The 22,315-nt window shown below is 41.1% G+C and overlaps 1 protein-coding gene across 1 annotated transcript in view; it reads right to left on the bottom strand.

The window, feature by feature from the left end:
• ubr1 (ubiquitin protein ligase E3 component n-recognin 1) overlaps positions 1-22,315 on the bottom strand; it is an 82,271-nt gene that overhangs the window by 10,885 nt on the left and 49,071 nt on the right. Inside the window, exons 31-38 of the mRNA XM_062042230.1 lie at positions 21,698-21,791; positions 21,466-21,618; positions 21,287-21,387; positions 2,972-3,068; positions 2,742-2,890; positions 2,614-2,669; positions 2,438-2,534; positions 2,295-2,362 (exon numbers count right to left, since the gene is read on the bottom strand). Of these exons, the coding sequence (XP_061898214.1) occupies positions 2,295-2,362; positions 2,438-2,534; positions 2,614-2,669; positions 2,742-2,890; positions 2,972-3,068; positions 21,287-21,387; positions 21,466-21,618; positions 21,698-21,791 (815 nt within the window). The remainder of the gene's footprint in view (positions 1-2,294; positions 2,363-2,437; positions 2,535-2,613; positions 2,670-2,741; positions 2,891-2,971; positions 3,069-21,286; positions 21,388-21,465; positions 21,619-21,697; positions 21,792-22,315) is intronic.

Here is a 22,315-nt window from a genome sequence, read left to right as displayed (position 1 = left end):
TTATCCAAAAAAATAGTGCTCGATACCGTGGTAGAGTGTAATATGTATGTGTGGGAAAAAAAATCACAAGACTATTTCATCTCTACAGGCCTGTTTCATGAGGGTTTCCTCAATCATCAGGAGATTTCTCCTGATGATTGAGGAAACCCTCAATCTCTATTTCATCATGTAGAGATGAAATAGTGTTGTGATTTTTTTCCCCACACATACATTATATATATATATATATATATATATATATATATATATATATATATATATATATATATATATATATATATATATATATATATATATATATATATATATATATATATATATACATACACATACATACCGGTACATACACTACCGTTCAAAAGTTTGGGGTCACCCAAACAATTTTGTGGAATAGCCTTCATTTCTAAGAACAAGAATAGACTGTCGAGTTTCGGATGAAAGTTCTCTTTTTCTGGCCATTTTGAGCGTTTAATTGACCCCACAAATGTGATGCTCCAGAAACTCAATCTGCTCAAAGGAAGGTCAGTTTTGTAGTTTCTGTATCGAGCTAAACTGTTTTCAGATGTGTGAACATGATTGCACAAGGGTTTTCTAATCATCAATTAGCCTTCTGAGCCAATGAGCAAACACATTGTACCATTAGAACACTGGAGTGATAGTTGCTGGAAATGGGCCTCTATACACCTATGTAGATATTGCACCAAAAACCAGACATTTGCAGCTAGAATAGTCATTTACCACATTAGCAATGTATAGAGTGTATTTCTTTAAAGTTAAGACTAGTTTAAAGTTATCTTCATTGAAAAGTAGTGCTTTTCCTTAAAAAATAAGGACATTTCAATGTGACCCCAAACTTTTGAACGGTAGTGTATATACAGTATATATATATATATATATATATATATATATATATATATATATATGGTGCGAATAAACAACACAAGTCAACATACTCATGCCACACAAGGTAACCATCTTACCGAACCATGTGGACATCATAAAAAACATCTAAGCACCATATACATGTCAAAATTACACCCATCTAATTCCACCACAGAGCTTGATGGGTAATATGCAAAACATTCTCTCTTTACATGTCACCATATTTGGAGCACTGTATCTGTGATTGATGTTCTGGATTGATTGTAAAACACCAATGGGGTCAGCGGGGACGTAAACAAGGTTGAAGTTGAACTTTCACATACGTTTCACATACACTTAATATTCAATGTTTAATCATTTAGACTTCATATTGTAGTGCCGTGACGGTAAGATGGGGGGCAGGGTGTAAAATAACAGTTAAGTTATGTTTTGTTGTTGTTCAGTCTGAGTTATTTGCTTTAGCTTGCTTCAATTAATGCTTTAACAGACTTAAGTGTCTCTGATACGATTCCTGTTAATAAAGTAGGCTTTTGGCAAACTTCTCTTGCTATTAAACCAAACTGCTGACTTAAATCACTGTGGTGGCCGATCTTGCGTGTGGCCAAAACAATCAACGCTGGTGTAAACTTGATCAGCATGCACACACAAGCGCTTTCACAGTAGGAGATAATACAGAGACAGTATGAGAGGCAAAACGTCTTCTAAGAAAAACTAAACAGTCCAATTGCGATTGATTAAATGCCCTGAGAGTACACCAAGTTGCAATAAATAAGAAAGGTATAGAGCTTTTGTCTTAAAATTTAAACTGCAAGACAGTTACTGTAACTTTCTTGATACATTTCTGAAGTTAGTTGTATAGTGATTATTTCACTATGACATTTATTTAAAGGCTTTATCTAATTACATACCAGGCATTATATTACATTACACATCTCATAAAGTTGTAACATACCCAAATTAATAATAATGATACTATATAAAGGCCGGCTAGTGCCAAATTTTTTTTTAGTTCCGAGTCAAAAAGTTTGCCCACCATTAATTTTCTTACTTGCTTGTATTTGAGTCAAAATGGTAGAGGCCATCTTTTAATTAAAAAAATAAATATAATTCAAAAACTAGCAGGCAGCTTCAATTACTTTTTGTGTGTCTATTGCACTTTAATACAAATGTACCAATTCTTTTTTGAATAATCAACACACAGCAGCATTTAGCTCCTCTAAAATAGGCACTTCACAATAAATAAACAGGAGTTATTCTCTGCAGTTAATTAAACAAACATTTCACTCAGAGCCCACAGATGTAATTGCAACAAGTCTTATCAATTACATAATATTTGCAGGTTATAAAAATATTGAACATGTCAATCAACGAAACAACTGCATCATAAACAAAATAGTTGCTCTCTAACTTACTAGAAGATGGAAAAAGTCGACTTCCAGAATAGATGGTGTGTTCTTTCTGCTTGTGACTGGCAGCAGGACTAGAAGTAGACATCAGTAAAAGAAGTTAAAGATGTCATACATAAGTTTTAAATGTTTTTAATAGGGCGTTGTACCTGCTAACATGTCAGTGAAGTGTCTTTGGATGACAGCCTGCGAGCATTTGATTCTCTGTGCTGCTGAGAACTGAACGATCGCTTTCAGACCTGCCAGCTAAAATAGTGTAGCATGTCATATTGGTATCCACTTCTGAGGACATGTATTATATTGATAAGTACAGCTGCAGACAAACCTGTCTGTTTTGTAAAGACCCAAACAGCGGCTTGTCTTCTTCCTGCAATATGTTGTCTGTGAAGTACATTGACACAATTGTGAAAGTAAAACAGCTTTGACAAAACATACAAGTCAAACAAGTCATACCAATGGCCTGAATAGTAAAGGCACAGGTGTTCCAGGCCATGAGGGGCACACGTGGACACAGCTCATTGGGTACCGTTTGAAGCCCCACCCTGTGGATTGTGGTGGCGCACACGACCAGCATCTCGGCTATACTGTCGGAGAATTTTCTCCTAAAGAAAACAAGTTAGGAAAAATACTAAGGATGGGGTTTCATAAAGAAGCATAACTGATATTGAAGGAGCATTCCTTACGGTTCTTGTACACCGTAGCTTAGGATGGATCGGAAATCTGGCAGACCCTCTCCACATAACATTGAGTTGTCATTATTACTGCTTTCCATGTTGCAATCTGAGAGACAAAATGACAACATTTCCCAGTAGTAGTTTTTTATTTTTTACAACAAAGAATAACTATTAAAATTGTTTTTTAGTGTGTAACAGAAAAAAAATAAAATGCATAAATTTCCCTAAAATAAAAGTATTTAAACCATTAAAATGTTTTGACCGACTTCAACCATTTGATACAGAAAAATACAAATAAATAAACTCAAAGAATAACAATACATTCTAATTGATCCGCAACATTACCTCAGGAGCACAATATATAAAACAAAACAAAAATTAATGCAACAATTTGTGCTGATTTTTTATCAAAATGAGGGAGTCAGGATTAATGGCTACAATGACCATGTTTTGGAGTTCACAGCTTTTCGAAGAAGGGTAAAAAGCATTATACTGATAAAGAATGTTCCCCGGGGTAACACACGCCCCTCCTCCCTTGTTTTTAATTAATACTTATATAGATGGATATACTTTTTTTTAACATTTGATTATTGGATTTGGGACATATACAGTCCAGAAATACAATTAAACACATGTCAATTTTTTTTTTCTCCCCCAAACAAGTAACCCACAAAAATTCTATATAAAATAAAATAAAAATAAGAGATGAGAAAAAAAGAAAAAAAAAGGCCAAAACGTATATATTAAGTTAGCAAGAGACTGTTGAGACTGATAATATAATACCGATATTTTGGCATACTGTATATCTTAACAAGGCGGACCTTAGTGTAACAAGTACGATGTACAAACCCCGTTTCCATATGAGTTGGGAAATTGTGTTAGATGTAAATATAAACGGAACACAATCATTTGCAAATCATTTTCAACCCATATTCAGTTGAATATGCAACAAAGACAACATATTTGATGTTCAAACAGATAAAACATTTTTTTTTGCAAATAATCATTAACTTTAGAATTTGGTGCCAGCAACACGTGACAAAGAAGTTGGGAAAGGTGGCAATAAATACTGATAAAGTTGAGGAATGCTCATCAAACACTTATTTGGAACATCCCACAGGTGAACAGGCAAATTGGGAACAGGTGGGTGCCATGATTGGGTATAAAAGTAGATTCCATGAAATGCTCAGTCATTCACAAACAAGGATGGGGCGAGGGTAACCACTTTGTCAACAAATGCGTGAGCAAATTGTTGAACAGTTTAAGAAAAACCTTTCTCAACCAGCTATTGCAAGGAATTTAGGGATTTCACCATTTACGGTCCGTAATATCATCAAAGGGTTCAGAGAATCTGGAGAAATCACTGCACGTAAGCAGCTAAGCCCGTGACCTTCGATCCCTCAGGCTGTACTGCATCAACAAGCGCCATCAGTGTGTAAAGAATATCACCACATGGGCTCAGGAACACTTCAGAAACCCACTATCAGTAACTACAGTTGGTCGCTACATCTGTAAGTGCAAGTTAAAACTCTCCTATGCAAGGCGAAAACCGTTTATCAACAACACCCAGAAACGCCGTCGGCTTCGCTGGGCCTGAGCTCATCTAAGATGGACTGATACAAAGTGGAAAAGTGTTCTGTGGTCTGACTGGTCCACATTTCAAATTGTTTTTGGAAACTGTGGACGTGGTGTCCTCCAGACCAAAGAGGAAAAGAACCATCCGGATTGTTATAGGTGCAAAGTTGAAAAGCCAGCATCTGTGATGGTATAGGGGCGTATTAGTGCCCAAGACATGGGTAATTTACACATCTGTGAAGGCGCCATTAATGCTGAAAAGTACATACCGGTTTTGGAGCAACATATGTTGCCATCCAAGCAACGTTACCATGGACGTCCCTGCTTCTTTCAGCAAGACAATGCCAAGCCACGTGTTACATCAACTTGGCTTCATAGTAAAAGAGTGCGGGTACTAGACTGGCCTGCCTGTAGTCCAGACCTGACTCCCATTGAAAATGTGTGGCGCATTATGACGCTTAAAATACCACAAAGGAGACCCCCGGACTGTTGAACAACTTAAGCTGTACATCAAGCAAGAATGGGAAATAATTCCATTAAAAAATGTGTCTCCTCAGTTCCCAAACGTTTACTGAGTGTTGTTAAAAGCAAAGGCCATGTACACAGTGGTGAACATGGCATTTCCCAACTACTTTGGCACATGTTGTAGCCATGAAATTCAAAGTTAATTATTATTTGCAAAAAAAAAAAAGTTTATGAGTTTGAACATCAAATATTTTGTCTTTGTAGTGCATTCAATTGAATATGGGTTGAAAAGGATTTGCAAATCATTGTATTCCGTTTATATTTACGTCTAACACAATTTCCCAACTCATATGGAAACGGGGTTTGTATTAGCTTGCATTGAATAAGGTGTCTAGCCCAAATAGAAGACTTACTGTATATACTGTACTTAAAATCACTGTCCAGCTCTCCTCAGATGGGTTTTTCTAGGACTGAGACACACCTTGTCATCAATCAATTTTTTTTTTTTAAAGGTGAACTGCGCTTTTCTGGAATTTTGCTCTATCGTTCATAATCATTATGAGAGACAAGACAGTTGTATTTTTTTTAAATACATTTTAACCAACGTAAATAAAAGTCCGCTTACAATGGGAGTCAATGAGAGGTCCTCTATTCTGCCCATAAAGCCCTCTGTATAACCATCCAAAAAGCGTCAACAATATTCCAGTTACATTTTGTGACCTGAATATTAACCAAATATTAGTGATAGTTATTATAAGCACTAACGCAGACAAACTATTTTTAGCGGCGTTGTGATCACTGTGAGCTAACTAGCTTGTGCTGCTATATTGACATCATCAGCTGGAGAGCTGCTTTCTCGCCTCTGAGCTTGTGAACGTTTATTCTAGATCATAAATAATGCCTCTCACCTTGATAGTAGAAGGATGAGGACATAATCCGATAAATTGGTCAACTTTGGTAAGAAAGATACCAAAAGGCGCTTGGTTTCACCCCCCTTTTTCTTTGCGAGGATTATGAGACATTCTTCATCCAAACAGAAATATATCAACATCCTATCAGTCGGCATCAGAGTGAGAGCAGACATCGTACAGTAAGGTATGGTTTAATTATGTTTGTTGGCTCTCATGAAGTCTGCACTGAGTAGAAATCACATGAGTCGTCGAAGGAAAAAGTGAACGTGAAGCGTTTGTGAAATTAATGCACCACTTTATGCTCAAAATGAGCAAAAAATTTACATTTTACATGTTATTATGAATGTGCCTGTTACTGCATTACATACATACTGTACTTACAACATGTATATAAAACCTTGGAGGTGTTTGGATGTTTTCTAAGCGCTTTACAGTCAGAATGGAGCGACTCTCAAAAGCTCATTGTAAGCGGACTTTTCCCTCACATTTATGCATAAAAAACAGAAAAACATATGTGTTCTTGTTTTACATAAGGATTGTGAATGATAAGCAAAATTCCAAAAAGGTACAGTTACCTTTTAACACTTAAAAAAAAAAAGTGAAGAAGAAAGGGTATTTTTTCACTAATGACATGGAGAGATGGAGTTGGACTCGTTCCAAAAGTGTCTAAAAGGTTGTTTGCAAGTTAGCAAACAACAGAGGAGGAGTTGTGAAGACACTTTTTTGGAGATAATTCTGATGAATGAAGCAGAGCCAATGTGATTTGAAAAAATACATTGTCTTTGACATTTTTTTTCAAATACAGGATTGTCTCATAATCATGTCAGTAGGGTATTAGTTGGAATATGCATCTATCAATGTCAGTCAATTTTTAAGAAAAAGTATATGATCCCCATTGCCGATTAATGCCTTTTAATACTGATCACAAGCAGCGATATCCCTCTGGCTTACAATGTATTTATTTTTAGTCCTTTGGATGACAAGCGGCAAGCAACTAATTATGTGTCTTTATACACAGTGTGAAACCGCTCCCATAAGCTAACAGTAATTACCAATATTATGGCAAATAAACTGCATTTCATTGCATAATAAGTACCATTTTTACAAGAAGACAAGTACGTGATGCACACTGAGAGCAAGTCATGAGCAGGAATGCAAACAGCTAAGCTAGATTCCAACAACACCAAGAAAAAAGAGCTTATAAAAGTTTAAGAAGTCTAAATGGAACCGCGTTTAGCTAATAACAGGAAATTAACAAGCAGTATTGACAAAGTACACGATACGTCAGAAAAGGGCAGATTGATCCACAAATTGGTTATGTCCATACCAAGGGTAGTATAAGTATATGATCAATACTAGAATAATTAGGTCGATATTTTAATTACTCAAAATCCATTTTTGGTTGTTTTTGTTAATGTTTACAAACTGGGAATAGGGTAGGGCAGGGGTCACCAACGTGGTGCCCGCGGGCACCAGGTAGCCCGTAAGGACCAGAAGAGTAGCCCGCTGGCCTGTTCTAAAAATAGCTCATATAGCAGCACTTACCAGTGAGCTGCCTCTATTTTTTAAATTGTATTTATTTACTAGCAAGCTCGTCTCGCTTTGCTCGACATTTTTAATTCTAAGAGAGCCAAAACTCAAATAGAATTTGAAAATCCAAGAAAATATTTTAAAGACTTGGTCTTCACTAACTGAAAAAGAAACAGATAACAGATTTGGTGTCCAGTTCAAAGTGTGACATGATTTATTTAAACATTTGAGAGTTGACTTTTGTATTTTACATGAGTTATTTGTACAAACATGGTGCAAAGTAATTCATGATTTGTTAAAAAATGTTAGTGGCTAGCTAGTTAAAATGGGATATTGTGATTTCACAAGACTGTCTTAGAAGTGATCATTTGAAAATGTTCAATTTGAAAAATGTGCACTTAGAGAAAATAGAAAAATAAAGTGTTGCATATTGATATTTATCTGTTTCTATATATATATTTATTGTGAGAAATCATTAAGATGATCAGTGTTTCCACAAAGATAAATATCATTAATTATTAATAATAACATAGAGTTAAAGGTAAATTGAGCAAATTGGCTATCTCTGGCAATTTATTTAAGCGTGTATCAAACTGGTAGCCCTTCGCATTAATCAGTAACCAAGAAGTAGCTCTTGGTTTCAAAAAAGTTGGTGACCCCTGGGGTAGGGCATCAACCATCGAGTATTGATGGGATCTGGGTTTCGATTCTCCCAGAATCATCCAAATTTAAAAAAAAAAAATCCTATTTGTGATGCTCACTCTGCCGACTGGAATAATTAGTTAGCTGCCAGAGACGCAGCTCGCAGCTAGGTGTATTTTCATACACCGTGAGGAGCACCTCTTCTAAGTCAATAATCCTATATTGCGGGAAATAAACTACAGTTCTTAAGTTTTATTATCACTGGAAGACTGAATGTCAAGATTAAACATGTTACACACAGAGGAAGAGCAAGTAGGAGTAGGCAAGCTAATAGCTACGCTAGTAGGTAAACTAGCAGTTTTATTCTATTCTGTTCTCTTCTCAGATATACACGTAAAAGAAAAACAGATCGATCATAAATCGTGTTGATACCAATGGTAGTATCATTATATAATTGATACTAGAATGATTAGATAGAAGGTTTAATTTTTTTACCCCAATTTTATTTTATTTTTTTTACATTTTTGCTATTATTTTTCAAATTCAGTTAATAATACCTTGGACAAAGAAGGACTTTGAGGGCAAAAACCAAATGAGTTCAAAAGGTAATATGTAGTGTTTTTTTGTAAAGAATATGTAATAAAAGAAAATAAGGGACGAGTATGATATTGTGTTGACATTGTTACACCGTCAATAGCACTCTTCAATGAATAATTTAATTTACATTGATTGTTGGATTTTTTTTTTTACACTAAATACATTTGATCAGTATTGGCCAATTTCACTCATGGATGATTGGAATCGGCAGCATAAAACCCTGATTATAACTTCTCTACCTCTAACACATAAACAACAGAATACAGTATGTATAAATGTTTGTTATGAAGTTATCCAAAATAAAGTGAAACTTCTGTGAAAGTATGCTCCTATAGAAAAAACTTCAAAACAGATATAACAACTGATTTATATGTATGTACTGCTTAAAAATAACCCCATGGGAATAGTGCATTTTTGGGACTGCCTCCTAAAAGAATCGAAATCAAGAACCGTTAGGAACCGTAATCGAAACGAGGAACCGGAAAAGGTTAAAATTCAAACGATGCACAACCCTATCAGGAAATAATTATTTTGATTGCTTAAAAAATTGTATGTAATAAAATAGAATTAGGAACAAGGATTAAATCTTACCAATTTAAGACTATGAGCATGAACTAATGAAGCCTATTGTACTTGGATCATTGGATGACAGTCGAAACGTCTTCTAAGACAAACTGAACAGTCCAGTTGTGATCGTTTTAATGCCCTGAGAATAAAATTACCTGCATCAATGAGAACATATACTGTATAGACAATGAGGAACTAGTTTTATTACTGTGTAATGCTGTGTTGATTTTACTAAACTGTCAATAGCACTCAGCATGGGGAATGATGACTGAGTGTCAACAAAACATGGAAAAGAGAAAGTCGAAGTCATCGGGTGCAGAATATAGAAAAAAGAGGAAAGAAGAAAAAGGGAAAAAAATGGCAAAAAATTATAGGTATGGAGCTATATACAGTGCATCCGGAGAGTATTCACAGCGCTTCACTTTTTCCACATTTTGTTATGTTACAGTCTTATTCCAAAATAGAAAACAATCATTTTTGTCCTCAAAATTCTATACATAATGACAATGTGAAAACGTTTCTTTAGAGCTTTTTGCAAACTTATTAAAAATAAAAAACTAAGAAATACATGTACATAAGTATTCACAGGGTTTGCTCAATACTTAGTTGATGCACCTTTGGCAGCAATTACAGTCTTAAGGCTACAGGCTCAAAGCCTGCACGTTGGACTTTAACCCAGTGGACGAGAGGGTAGCTTCCCTCCGCCTTCGGGTTGGGGAAACGGGTCCTGACTGTTGTTTGTGCTTACGCACCAAACAGCAGCTCAGAGTACCCACTCTTTGGATTCCCTTGAGGGAGTACTGGAGAGTGCTCCCTCGGGTGATTCCCTTGTTCTGCTGGGGGACTTCAACACTCATGTTGGCAACGACAGTGAAACAGGGAGAGGCGTGATTGGGAAGAATGGCCGCCCGGATCTGAACCCAAGTGGTGCTTTGTTATTGGACTTTTTTGCTCGTCACGGATTGTCCCTAACAAACACAATGTTCAAACATAACGGTGTCCATATGTGCACTTGGCACCAGGACACCCTCGGCCGCAGTTCCATGATTGACTTTGTAGTTATGTCATCTGATTTGCGGCCTCATGTTTTGGACACTCTGGTGAAGAGAGGGGCAGAGCTTTCTACCGATCACCACCTGGTGGTGAGCTGGCTCCGATGGTGGGGGAGGATGCCGGACAGACCTGGCAGACCCAAACGCATTGTGAGGGTCTGCTGGAAACGCCTAGCAGAGTCTCCGGTCAGAGAGAGTTTCAATTCCCACCTCCGGAAGAACTTTGAACATGTCACGAGGGAGGTGCTGGACATTGAGTCAGAGTGGACCATGTTCCGTGCCTCTATTGTCGAGGCGGCTGATTGGAGCTGTGGCCGCAAGGTGGTTGGTGCCTGTCGTGGCGGTAATCCTAGAACCCGCTGGTGGACACCAGTGTTGAGGGATGCTGTCAAGCTGAAGAAAGAGTCCTATCGGGTCCTTTTGGCTCATGGGACTCCAGAGGCAGCGGACAGGTACCGACAGGCCAAGCGAAGTGCGGCTTCAGCGGTCGCGGAGGCAAAAAGTCGGACATGGGAGGAGTTTGGGGAAGCCATGGAAAACGACTTCCAGACGGCTTTGAAGCGATTCTAGACCACCATTCGCTGCCTCAGGGGGGGGGGGGGAAGCAGTGCACTGTCAACACTGTGTATGGTGAGGATGGTGAGCGGCTGACCTCTAATGCGGCTGTTGTGGATCGGTGGAGGGAATACTTTGAAGACCTCCTCAATCCCACCAACATGTCTTCCTATGAGGAAGCAGTGCCTGGGGAATCTGTGGTGGGCTCTCCTATTTCTGGGGCTGAGGTTACCGAGGTAGTTAAAAAGCTCCTCGGTGGCAAGGCCTCAGGGGCTGGATGAGATCCGCCCGGAGTTCCTTAAGGCTCTGGATGCTGTGGGGCTGTCTTGGTTGACAAGACTCTGCAACATCGCGTGGACATCGGGGGCGGTACCTCTGGATTGGCAGACCGGGGTGGTGGTTCCTCTCTTTAAGAAGGGGAACCGGAGGGTGTGTTCCAACTATCATGGGATCATACTCCTCAGCCTTCCTGGTAAGGTCTATTCAGGTGTACTGGAGAGGAGGCTACGCCGGATAGTCGAACCTCGGATCCAGGAGGAACAGTGTGGTTTGCGTCCTGGTCGTGGAACGGTAGACCAGCTCTATACTCTCGGCAGGGTCCTTGAGGGTGCATGGGAGTTTGCCCAACCAGTCTACATGTGCTTTGTGGACTTGGCGAAGGTATTCGACCGTGTCCTGTGGGGAGTGCTCAGAGAGTATGGGGTATTGGACTGTCTGATTGTGGCAGTCCGCTTCCTGTATGATCAGTGTCAGAGCTTGGTCCGCATTGCCGGCAGTAAGTCGGACCCATTTCCAGTGAGGGTTGGACTCCGCCAAGGCTGCCCTTTGTCACCGATTCTGTTCATAACTTTTATGGACAGAATTTCTAAGCGCAGTCAAGGCGTTGAGGGGATCTGGTTTGGTGGCTGCAGGATTAGGTCTCTGCTTTTTGCATACGATGTAGTCCTGATGGCTTTAACTGGCCAGGATCTTCAGCTCTCACTGGATCGGTTCGCAACCGAGTGTGAAGCGACTGGGATGAGAATCAGCACCTCCAAGTCCGAGTCCATGGTTCTCGCCCGGGAAAGGTAGGAGTGCCATCTCCGGGTTGGGGAGGAGATCCTGCCCCAAGTGGAAGAGTTCAAGTACCTAGGAGTCTTGTTCACGAGTGAGGGAAGAGTGGATCGTGAGCTCGACAGGCGGATCGGTGCGGCGTCTTCAGTAATGCGGACGCTTTATCGATCCGTTGTGGTGAATAAGGAGCTGAGCCGGAAGGCAAAGCTGTCAATTTACCGGTCGATCTACGTTCCCATCCTCACCTATGGTCATGAGCTTTGGGTTATGACCAAAAGGACAAGATCACGGGTACAAGCGGCCGAAATGCGATTCCTCCACCGGGTGACGGGTCTCTCCCTTAGAGGTAGGGTGAGGAGCTCTGTCATCCAGGAGGAGCTCAGAGTAAAGCCGCTGCTCCTCCACATTGAGAGGAGCAGCGGGCATCTGCTCAGGATGCCACCCGAACGCCTCCCTAGGGAGGTGTTTAGGTCACGTCCAACCGGCAGGAGGCCACGGGGAAGACCCAGGACACGTTGTGAAGACTATGTCTCCCGGCTGGCCTGGGAACGCCTCGGGATTCCCCGGGAGGAGCTGGACGAAGTGGTTGGGGAGAGGGAAGTCTGGGCTTCTCTGCTTAGGCTGCTGCCCCCGCGAGCCGACCTCGGATAAGCGGAAGAAAATCGATGGATGCCACAAGCTTGGCACACCCATCTTTGGACAGTTTCACACATTCCTTTTTGCCTATTGTGCTTTGCAGCACCTCCCAAGCTCCATCAGGTTGGATGGGAAGCATCGGTTCACAGAGATAGTTAATTGGATTCAAGTCTGGGCTCTGACTGGGCCACTCTAGGACATTTACAGAGGCACAGGCTGTGTGCTTAGGGTCATTGCCCTGCTGAAAGATGAACCGTCGCCACAGACTGAGTTGAACAGCGCTCTAGAGCCGGTTTTCTTCCAAGATTGCTCCATTAATCTTTTCCCTCTATCCTGACTAGTCTCCCAGTCCTGACCAGTCTCCCAGTTCCTGCCACTGAAAAACATCCCCACATCATGATGCTGCCACCACCATGCTTCACTGTAGGGATGGTATTGGCCTGGTGATGAGCGGTGCCTGGTTTCCTCCAAACATGATGCCTGGCATTCACACCAAAGAATTCAATCTTTGTCTCACCATACCAGAGAATTGTGTTTCTCATGGTCTGAGGGTCTTTCAGGTGTATTTTGGCAAACTTTTATGAACGAATGGCTTCAGTCTGGCCACTCTACCATTACGGGTCTGATTGGTGGATTCCTGCCCAGATGGTTGTCTTTCCGGGAGGTTCTCCTCTCTCAACAGAGGAATACTGTAGCTCTAACAGAGCTACAGTATTCTTGGTTCTTGGTCACCTCCCTGATGAGGGCTCTTCTCCCATTACTGCTCAGTTTGGACGGACGGCCAGCCATAAGAAGAGTTCTGGGGTTTCCAAACTTCTTCCATTTACGGATGTTGGAGGCCACTGTGCTCATTGGGAACTTCAAGGCAGCAGATATTTTTCTGTACCCTTCCCCAGATTTGTGCCTCAAGACAATTCTGTCTCAGAGGTCTACAGACAATTCCTTGGACTTCATACTTGGTTTGTGCTCTGCAACACACTGTCAAGTGCGGCACCTAATATATAGACAGGAGTGTGCCTTTCCAAATAATGTCCAATAAATTTAATGTACCACAGGTGGACTCCAATTAGGCTGTAGGAACATCTAAAGGATGATTAGTTAAAAACAAGTTTCCCCTGATCACAGTTTTGAGCATTTGGCCAAGGCTGTGAATACTTATGTGCATGTGATTTTTTAGTATGTTATTTTTAATGAATTGGCAAAAATCTCAAAAAAAAAAAGTTTTAGCATTGTCATTATGGGGTATTTACGGTGTGCAGAATTTTAAGGACAGAAACTAATTTATTAAATTTTGGAATAAGGCCATAACATAGAAAAATGTGGAAAAATTAAGCACTGTGAATACTTTCCAGATGCACTGTAATTACTTTATTACGTTTACCATTAGGGATGTATACAGAGTACTTGTTCCTAATTGGGTTGGTCCAGGAGGACCGTTAAGATTCTGGACAAATGAGTAGGCGATTGGTATTATTTTTATTCAGCAGACCGCAGTAATTATGACTCACGGGCGGTGTCACATTTATTTGTGTGCTGCTGCAACGCATAAAACAAGACACGGGTAAGATCTGATAATTAGTTTGGAATAATTACAAATAAGAAAGCAAGGCAACACAACAGTTTGTAACAACAATTCTTCCTCCACAATTCACTCAAGGTCATGCACGCTGATAAGTTAGTGTCATTTTGACGGTAACCTAACATACTCATTGATTTATAATATATATTTTATATGATATATATCATGTAAAAGGTCTGTATGCTGCAGATGAATGTGAAACAATAATATTTCCAGCTGAATGTAATTGCAATTAAAAGGAACACAGTAATTCAGTGGTCCCCAACCACCGGGCCGCGGCCCGGTACCGGTCTGTGGATCGATTGGTACCGGGCCGCACAAGAAATAAAAAATAAAAAATAAATGTATTTTTTTATTTTTTATTTAATCAACATACAAAACACAAGTAACACTTACAATTAGTGCACCAACCCAAAAAACGTCCCTCCCCCATTTACACTCATTCACACTCATACACACAAAAGCGTTGTTTCTTTCTGTTATTAATATTTCTGGTTCCTACATTATATATCAATATAGATCAATACAGTCTGCAGGGATACAGTCCGTAAGCACACAAGATTGTATTTCTTTATGACAAAAAAAATAAAAAATACCAATCCCCCCCCGGTCCGTGGGACAAATTTTCAAGCGTTGACCGGTCCGCAGCTACAAAAAGGTTGGGGAACACTGCAGTAATGGATCTGTGTGGTCTTTACAAAAAGATGAGATAACTGCATTGCACCTTGCATTGCAAACATAGTTGACTTAATTAAAACATAAAAAGCAAATGTTGATAAAATACTTCCCTGCTGTGAGACATTGCATGATGTTGGTACAACCTCCTGTGCTAATAAAATGCTTATGAAAATGCATTTTTTTCACATTTTTATTAACATCAATCACATATACGTCATCATCATGGCGCCGATGAAGGCTGCCTCTGTGCTCTCGTGCGCTCTGTTTTGTTTGTTTTTGTACATAAATTGTGTTTCCGGGTGCTCTTACACCCGTGAAGAGCTACTGAACATCAGATCCATCATCCCTATGGACTTGTTACCAGTCATCTTAGCGTCAGCTGCGGATTTGGTCCATTCTGTGATCAAAAGAGGAAAACTGCACCGAAGAGGAAAGAGAGCGGGCGCACTTGTCCGTCTTCGCGGACAGGGATTACGCACGCCTCTACCAGGCATCTTTCTCTCCAACGTCCGCTCACTTGCCAACAAGATGGACGAGCTAGCGTTGCTGATGAGAAGGAACAAGGACTTCTCCTCATCCTGTGTGTTGTGTTTCACGGAGACTTGGCTGAGCGCAAGTGTCCCGGCCAGCGCGCTTCAACTGGAGGGCTTTCATCTTCTCCGCGCGGACCGAGACGCGGCGCTCTCTGGCAAAAAAAGAGGCGGTGGACTCTGCTTCTTTGTCAACAGCAGCTGGTGTACAGACGTGAAAGTAATTTCCAGACACTGTTCTTCTTCTCTGGAATATTTCTTCATCCACTGTAAGCCCTTTTACTCACCGCGTGAGATTGTTTCATTCATTCTCGTGGCTGTTTACATCCCGCCCGGCGCGGACGTGCGTGACGCTCAGCGCGCGCTCGCAGGACAGATCTTACATGTGGAACGGTCTTTTCCTGACTCTCTTGTTATCGTACTTGGTGACTTTAACAAGGGAAATCTGAGCCAGGAATTACCAAAGTATAGACAGTTTATTAAATGCCCGACCAGAGAGGAGAACACGCTGGATCACTGCTACACTACATTGAGCAAGGCTTTTCATGCAGTCCCGCGCGCTGCTCTTGGACTATCAGATCACGTGATGGTGCACTTAATCCCTTCATACAGACAGAGACTGAAACTGGCTAAACCTGTTATGAGGAACATTAAGTGTTTCACCGCCGAGTCTGTGGACTAGTTGCGTGCTTGTTGGGAAACGACAGACTGGGAGGCATTTGGAGCGGCCACGAACAATCTGGACGAGTATACGGACACTGTGACCTCATACATACAGTTCAATGAGGCGCGCATCATTCCAACGCGCACCAGGGTTTGTTATAACAACGACAAGCCCTGGTTCACACCCAAGCTCCGACAGCTGCGCAAGAAAAAGGAGGCTGCGTGGAGGACGGGGACCGGAGTACATACAAAGAAGCAAAGTACCACTTCACCAGGGAAGTGGAGAAAGCTAAATCTGTGTACTCTAACCGTCTACAGGAACAGTTCCGCTCCAATGATTATGCGGCAGTTTGGAGAGGTCTAAGGGCCCTAACGAACTATAAGCCCAAAACCCCCAGGCCCTGAATGACCGGACTCTCGCTCAGGGCCTCAACACACATTACTGTCGTCATGAACGGCCTCCAGCTCATCAAAGCCATGCTCCCCCCACCATCACCCTCCCCACCAATGCCAGCACTTCATTAAAGGAGTTAAAGGACTCAAAGGACTTCAATGACATCACAGGACTCCAAAAACATCATAAGACTGTAAAGACCCTCTCCATCAAAGAAGAGGATGTACGCCGGCAGTTCTCAAAGCTGAATACGCGGAAGGCCCCCGGGCCGGATGGTTCTCCCCCTCCACTCTCAGACACTGTGCGGACCAGCTGGCTCCTGTCTTCACTGACATTTTTAACACCTCTCTGGAGCTATGCCGCGTGCCGTCCTGCTTTAAGACCTCCACCATTGTCCCTGTCCCCAAGAAAGCACGGATCACAGGACTAAATGACTACAGGCCGGTCGCACTGACGTCTGTGGTCATGAAGTCCTTTGAGCGCTTGGTCCTCCCCCACCTCAAGGACATCACCGCCCCCCTCCTGGACCCACTGCAGTTCGCCTACAGAGCCAACAGGTCTGTGGATGACGCAGTGAACCTGGCCCTCCACTTCATCCTGGAGCATCTGGACTCCCCAGGAACCTACGCTAGGATCCTGTTTTTGGACTTCAGCTCTGCCTTCAACACCATCCTCCCTGGACTGCTACGAGACAAGCTCTACCAGCTCAGCGTGCCTGACTCCCTCTGCAGTTGGATTAATGACTTCCTGACAGACCGAAGACAGCACGTACGGCTGGGGAAGATTGTCTCGGACAGTCGAATCACAAACACTGGTACTCCTCAGGGCTGTGTACTCTCCCCCTGGCTCTTCTCCCTGTATACAAACTGCTGCACCTCCAGTCACCAATCCGTAAAACTGCTCAAGTTTGCGGATGACACCACCCTCGTCGGGCTCATCTCGAATGGCGATGAGTCCGCCTACAGGAGAGAGGTGGACCGGCTGACGTCCTGGTGCAGCCTCAACAACCTGGAGCTGAACGCCCAGAAAACAGTGGAGATGATCATGGACTTCAGGAAAGTCACAGCCCCACCATCCCCCCTCACCCTGATTGACGCTCCCACCCCCGTCCCCATTGTGGACTCCTTCCGTTTCTTGGGCACCACCATCACCCAGGACCTCAAGTGGGAGCTGACCATCAGCTCCCTCATCAAGAAGGCCCAGCAGAGGATGTACTTCCTGCGGCAGCTGAGGAAACTCAAGGTGCCGACCTAGATGCTGGTGCAGTTTTACTCAGCCATCATAGAGTCCATCCTGACCTCCTCCATCACAGTGTGGTTCCCCGGCGCCGCAGTCCAGGATAAGAATAGACTGCAGCGCATCGTACGTGCTGCTGAGAAGGTGATTAGCTGCAAGCTCCCATGCCTCCAGGACTTGTTCTCCTCCAGGACCAGGAGGCGTGTGGGTCGGATCACAGCTGACTCTTCTCACCCTGGACACACACTATTCTCCCCTCTCCCCTCAGGCAGGAGACTACGCTCCATCCAGACCCACACCTCCCGCCACCTGAACAGTTTTTTCCCCTCGGCCATCAGGCAAATGAACAATAACTCCTAACAGCAGCTCCTTGAATTCCTTGAATTCCTTCTAAGTCTATCTGGTAGCTCAGTTACAGCTCTTTTTATTACCAAATATGTGTTATATGTGTTTTTATGTCGCACGTTTGCACCAAGAAAAATTCCTAGTTTGTGAACCCGTTCTCAAACAATGGCAATAAAACTATTCTGATTCTGATTCTGATATAGTACCGATAAGAGTACTCATCAGAATATCGATATTGGTGTTGGCATTGATAAAATCCTAACGATTTACTATTTACCATATTATGGAATGGAAGCAATCAAATAAGCTAATTTTACTTGTTAGCTAAAGCTAAAGACTTAGACTTCCTTTTTATTGTCATTCAAATTTGAACTTTAAAAAGCAATACATAGCTGAAGTGGAGTCTCATATAGGACAGCAGTGTTTCCCATAAACTGCCGAGATACCTGTGGCGGTGGGGACGTGGCTATGGGCGTGGTCACCATGACATCATCAAGTAATTTGCATAATTTACTACAATGATATGATTTTCTCTAAAAAGGTTAAAAAAATGTATACTTACTAATTAATAATAACAGTTTTGTTTTAAACGTCCATCCATCCATCCATTTTACAATATAATTACAACACTTTATGTATATAAACTTTATGTATATTCATATTTATATACAAATTTGAACAATAAGTTATTCACTGAAATATATTTATTAATTGTGGTTCTTACAAAAAATATATCTTATAAAATATAAAAGCTAAAATGTCTCTTAAAGCCCCTTTAATTAGTGCATACTAAATAATTTAACTTTAGCCTACTACTACAACCATATTATTTACCAGCAACATAAAGTGAAACAGAGGCAAAGGTGTCCTGCCACAGTCAGTAACAAATGAACAGAAAACACTAGTGGTCAAATACAAATAAGGCAACAAGAGAAGTATCCTACACTTCTCTTTTGTGAAGTAAATCTGAACAGCCTATACAGGTATGGGCATCTACATCAACTATATGATTTGCCTGAGAAGCTGGACAGGACAAAAAAAACAACAACAAAAAAAAAACTATTAAAAAAAATCTATTTGTGGCGGACATAATTCTTTCGTGGCGGGCCGCCACAAATAAATGAATGTGTGGGAAACACTGGACAGATTGAAGCTTTGAAGCTAGAACCGCAACTTCAGGGGGCTCATACTGGAGTCCAAGTTGTTTTGTTTGGACCCCAAAGGGTGGCTTCTACAAAATAATACATATTTATAATGACCTTTTTCAAGCTCACAATCATTGATGGAATGTCCACATTGCTAATTAGTTGCCATCTATCAAATGTGACAATCTCCACTACCTCATATTTGGTAGTATGGAGCTAACCCTCTCACTCATGGTGTTGCTGTACGCTTGGAATCGCTGCTTTTGGCCAACAGTCCAATGGCACATTTTTACTTTGAAAAAAGAGTTAGGGGTCCCCCTGCTCTACTGCTATGAGGAGTACACATGCTTGGTCTAACACCTGTTTGAGCTGAATTAGAACAAAGATGGTGGGTCAGCAGGCCTCTCAGTCTCTCAATTTGTGAATGTGGAGTGAATGAATGATGGGTTCTCTGGTATCTTTGAAGCGCTTTTAGTGTGTAGAAAAGCGCAATATAACTCAAATTCATTATTATTATCTATTATTACAAAACCCAAAACCAGTGAAGTTGGCACGTTGTGTAAATCGTAAATAAAAAACAGAATATAATAATGATTAGCAAATCCTTTTCAACCTATATTCAATTCAAAACACTGCAAAGACAAGATATTTAAAGTTCGAACTGGTAAACTTTGTTATTTTTTTGCAAATATTAGCTATTTGCTCATGGCACAAGTGGCAAAAAAGACTGATAAAGTTGAGGAATGCTCATCAAACACTTAATTGGAACATCCCACAGGTGAACAGGCTAATTGGGAACAGGTGGGTGCCATGATTGGGTATAAAAACAGCTTCCATGAAATGCTCAGTTATTCACAAACAAGGATGGAGCGAGGGTCACTACTTTGTGAACAAATGCGTGAGCAAATTGTCCAACAGTTTAAAAACAACATTTCTCAACCAGCTATTGCAAGGAATTTAGGGATTTCACCATCTACGGTCTGTAATATCATCAAAAGGTTCAGAGAATCTGGAGAAATCACTGCACATAAGTGGCAAGGCCCATGAACTTCGATCCCTCAGGCGGTACTGCATCAAAAAGCGACATCAGTGTGTAAAGGATATCACCACATGGGCTCAGGAACACTTCAGAAAACCACTATCAGTAACTAGAGTTTGTCGCTACATCTGTAAGTGCAAGTTAAAACTACTATGCAAAGCGAAAGCCATTTATCAAGAACACCCAGAAATGCTGCCGGTTTCGCTGGGCCCGAGCTCATCTAGGATGTACTAATGCAAAGTGGAAAAGTGTTCTGTGGTCTGACGAGTCCACATTTCAAATTGTTTTTGGAAACTGTGGACATTGTGTCCTCCGGACCAAAGAGGAAAAGAATCATATGGACTGTTATAGGCGCAGAGTTCAAAAGCCAGCATCTGTGAAGGCACCATTAATGCTGAAAGGTACATACAGGTTTTGGAGCAACATATGTTGCCATCCAAACAATGTCTTTTTCATGGATGCCCCTGCTTATTTCAGCAAGACAATACCAAGCCACATTCTACACGTGTTACAACTGCCTGGCTTCGTAGTAAAAGCGTGCGGGTAATAGACTGGCCTGCCTGTAGTCCAGACCTGTCTCCCATTGAAAATGTGTGGCGCATTATGAAGCGTAAAATACGACAACAGAGACCCCGGACTGTTGAAGCTATACATCAAGCGAGAATGGGAAAGAATTCCACCTGAAAAGCTTAAAAAATTGATTGGTCTCCACAGTTCCCAAACGTTTACTTATGTTTATGTATGTTGTTAAAAGGAAAGGCCATGTAACAAATGCCCCTGTGCCAACTTTTTTGCAATGTGTTGCTGCCATTAAATTCTAAGTAATGATTATTTGCAAAAAAAAATTTGAACATTAAATATCTTGTCTTTGCAGTGTATTCAATTGAATATAAGTTGAAAAGGATTTGCAAATCATTATTTTCTGTTTTTATTTACGATTTACACAACGTGCCAATTTACTGGTTTTGGGGTTTGTATTATCTACTTTTTACCACCCAAAATCAAAATTTCAACACTTCAAAATCTTGGAACCATTTTTCTCTTCAGTTTCACTTCAACTCCTGCAAGTATAATGGCTAAGAATGCTAATATTTTAGTATCTGTTAAAATATACAAATGGGTCTCTTCTCACCATTGTCCTGAGTGATGGCCTTGAGTCCTTTAATCCTGGCCTCAAGGATGTGAATCCAGCGAGTCATAGTCAAATGTTGACCAATTATCTCAGCATTTTCACTGCAAAAATGAAGAAAAACATTTAAACTAATTCAGTTGATAATTGGAGCAGACTGCCAGGCGAGGTGGATCACTCACTAGTTGAATACAATTGGCTCCAAGGGGATGAGGGGGACAACGGTATTGCATAGCGACTTGCACAGAGGACACATGTATTCCCCATTCTCAAGGTCGATGATGAGTTCAGCGTGAAGACGGTTTCTGGTTGTATTCTGGACTGCCTCAAAATATCTGATTGAAGAAATAAATAACAGGGAAAACAGCAAGTTACACTTTTATAAAAGCCCAGAGGACGGTGAGGCTTGCTTACTTTTGCCAGCATGTGGCATGCATGACATGTCCACAGCTGCCCGTGTGGGTGCCCACGGCCAGTTCAGGAGGCATGAATGATGGGTAGGATGTGGCTGTTCATTGAAACATCAATACCATTAAAGAAGTTGATAATCTTCTAAAAACATCATTAGGTACAGTGCAAAAGCCATATCCAACATTAGAGTTGTTATTTTAGAAACGCTGTAATGAACATATAAATAAAATTCTACTTGAGAAATCTCTACCAAAGATAGATTTAAAAAAAAAAATCTATACCAGACTAGCAGGGTACTTCCTAGTTAATAAAGACTGACAAACAGACTGGTGTCACCATTACGTCTCATTATCATTGAAATTACTATATTGATTCAAAGCCCATTTTTGGAAAATTATTAAAATTAATCTATAATTTTAATCGTCACAATTAAAAATAAATCATTTTTTTACATTCGAATCGTTAGACAACTCTGCTTTATTAGTCACCTTTATAACTCCCCCTGTGTTGTTTGCCAACTTGCACAAACTGCTTTAATTTTTTTCAAGTGGACTTTTAACTGGTGAATCTCTCCAGGTCAGGTTGTGTGCATGTGTGTGTGTGTGTGTGTGTGTGTGTCAG

Source organism: Entelurus aequoreus, linkage group LG03 (assembly GCF_033978785.1).
Source record: "Entelurus aequoreus isolate RoL-2023_Sb linkage group LG03, RoL_Eaeq_v1.1, whole genome shotgun sequence".
NCBI classification, from domain to species: Eukaryota; Metazoa; Chordata; class Actinopteri; order Syngnathiformes; family Syngnathidae; genus Entelurus; species Entelurus aequoreus.
This window is presented reverse-complemented; position numbering and strand designations above follow the sequence as displayed.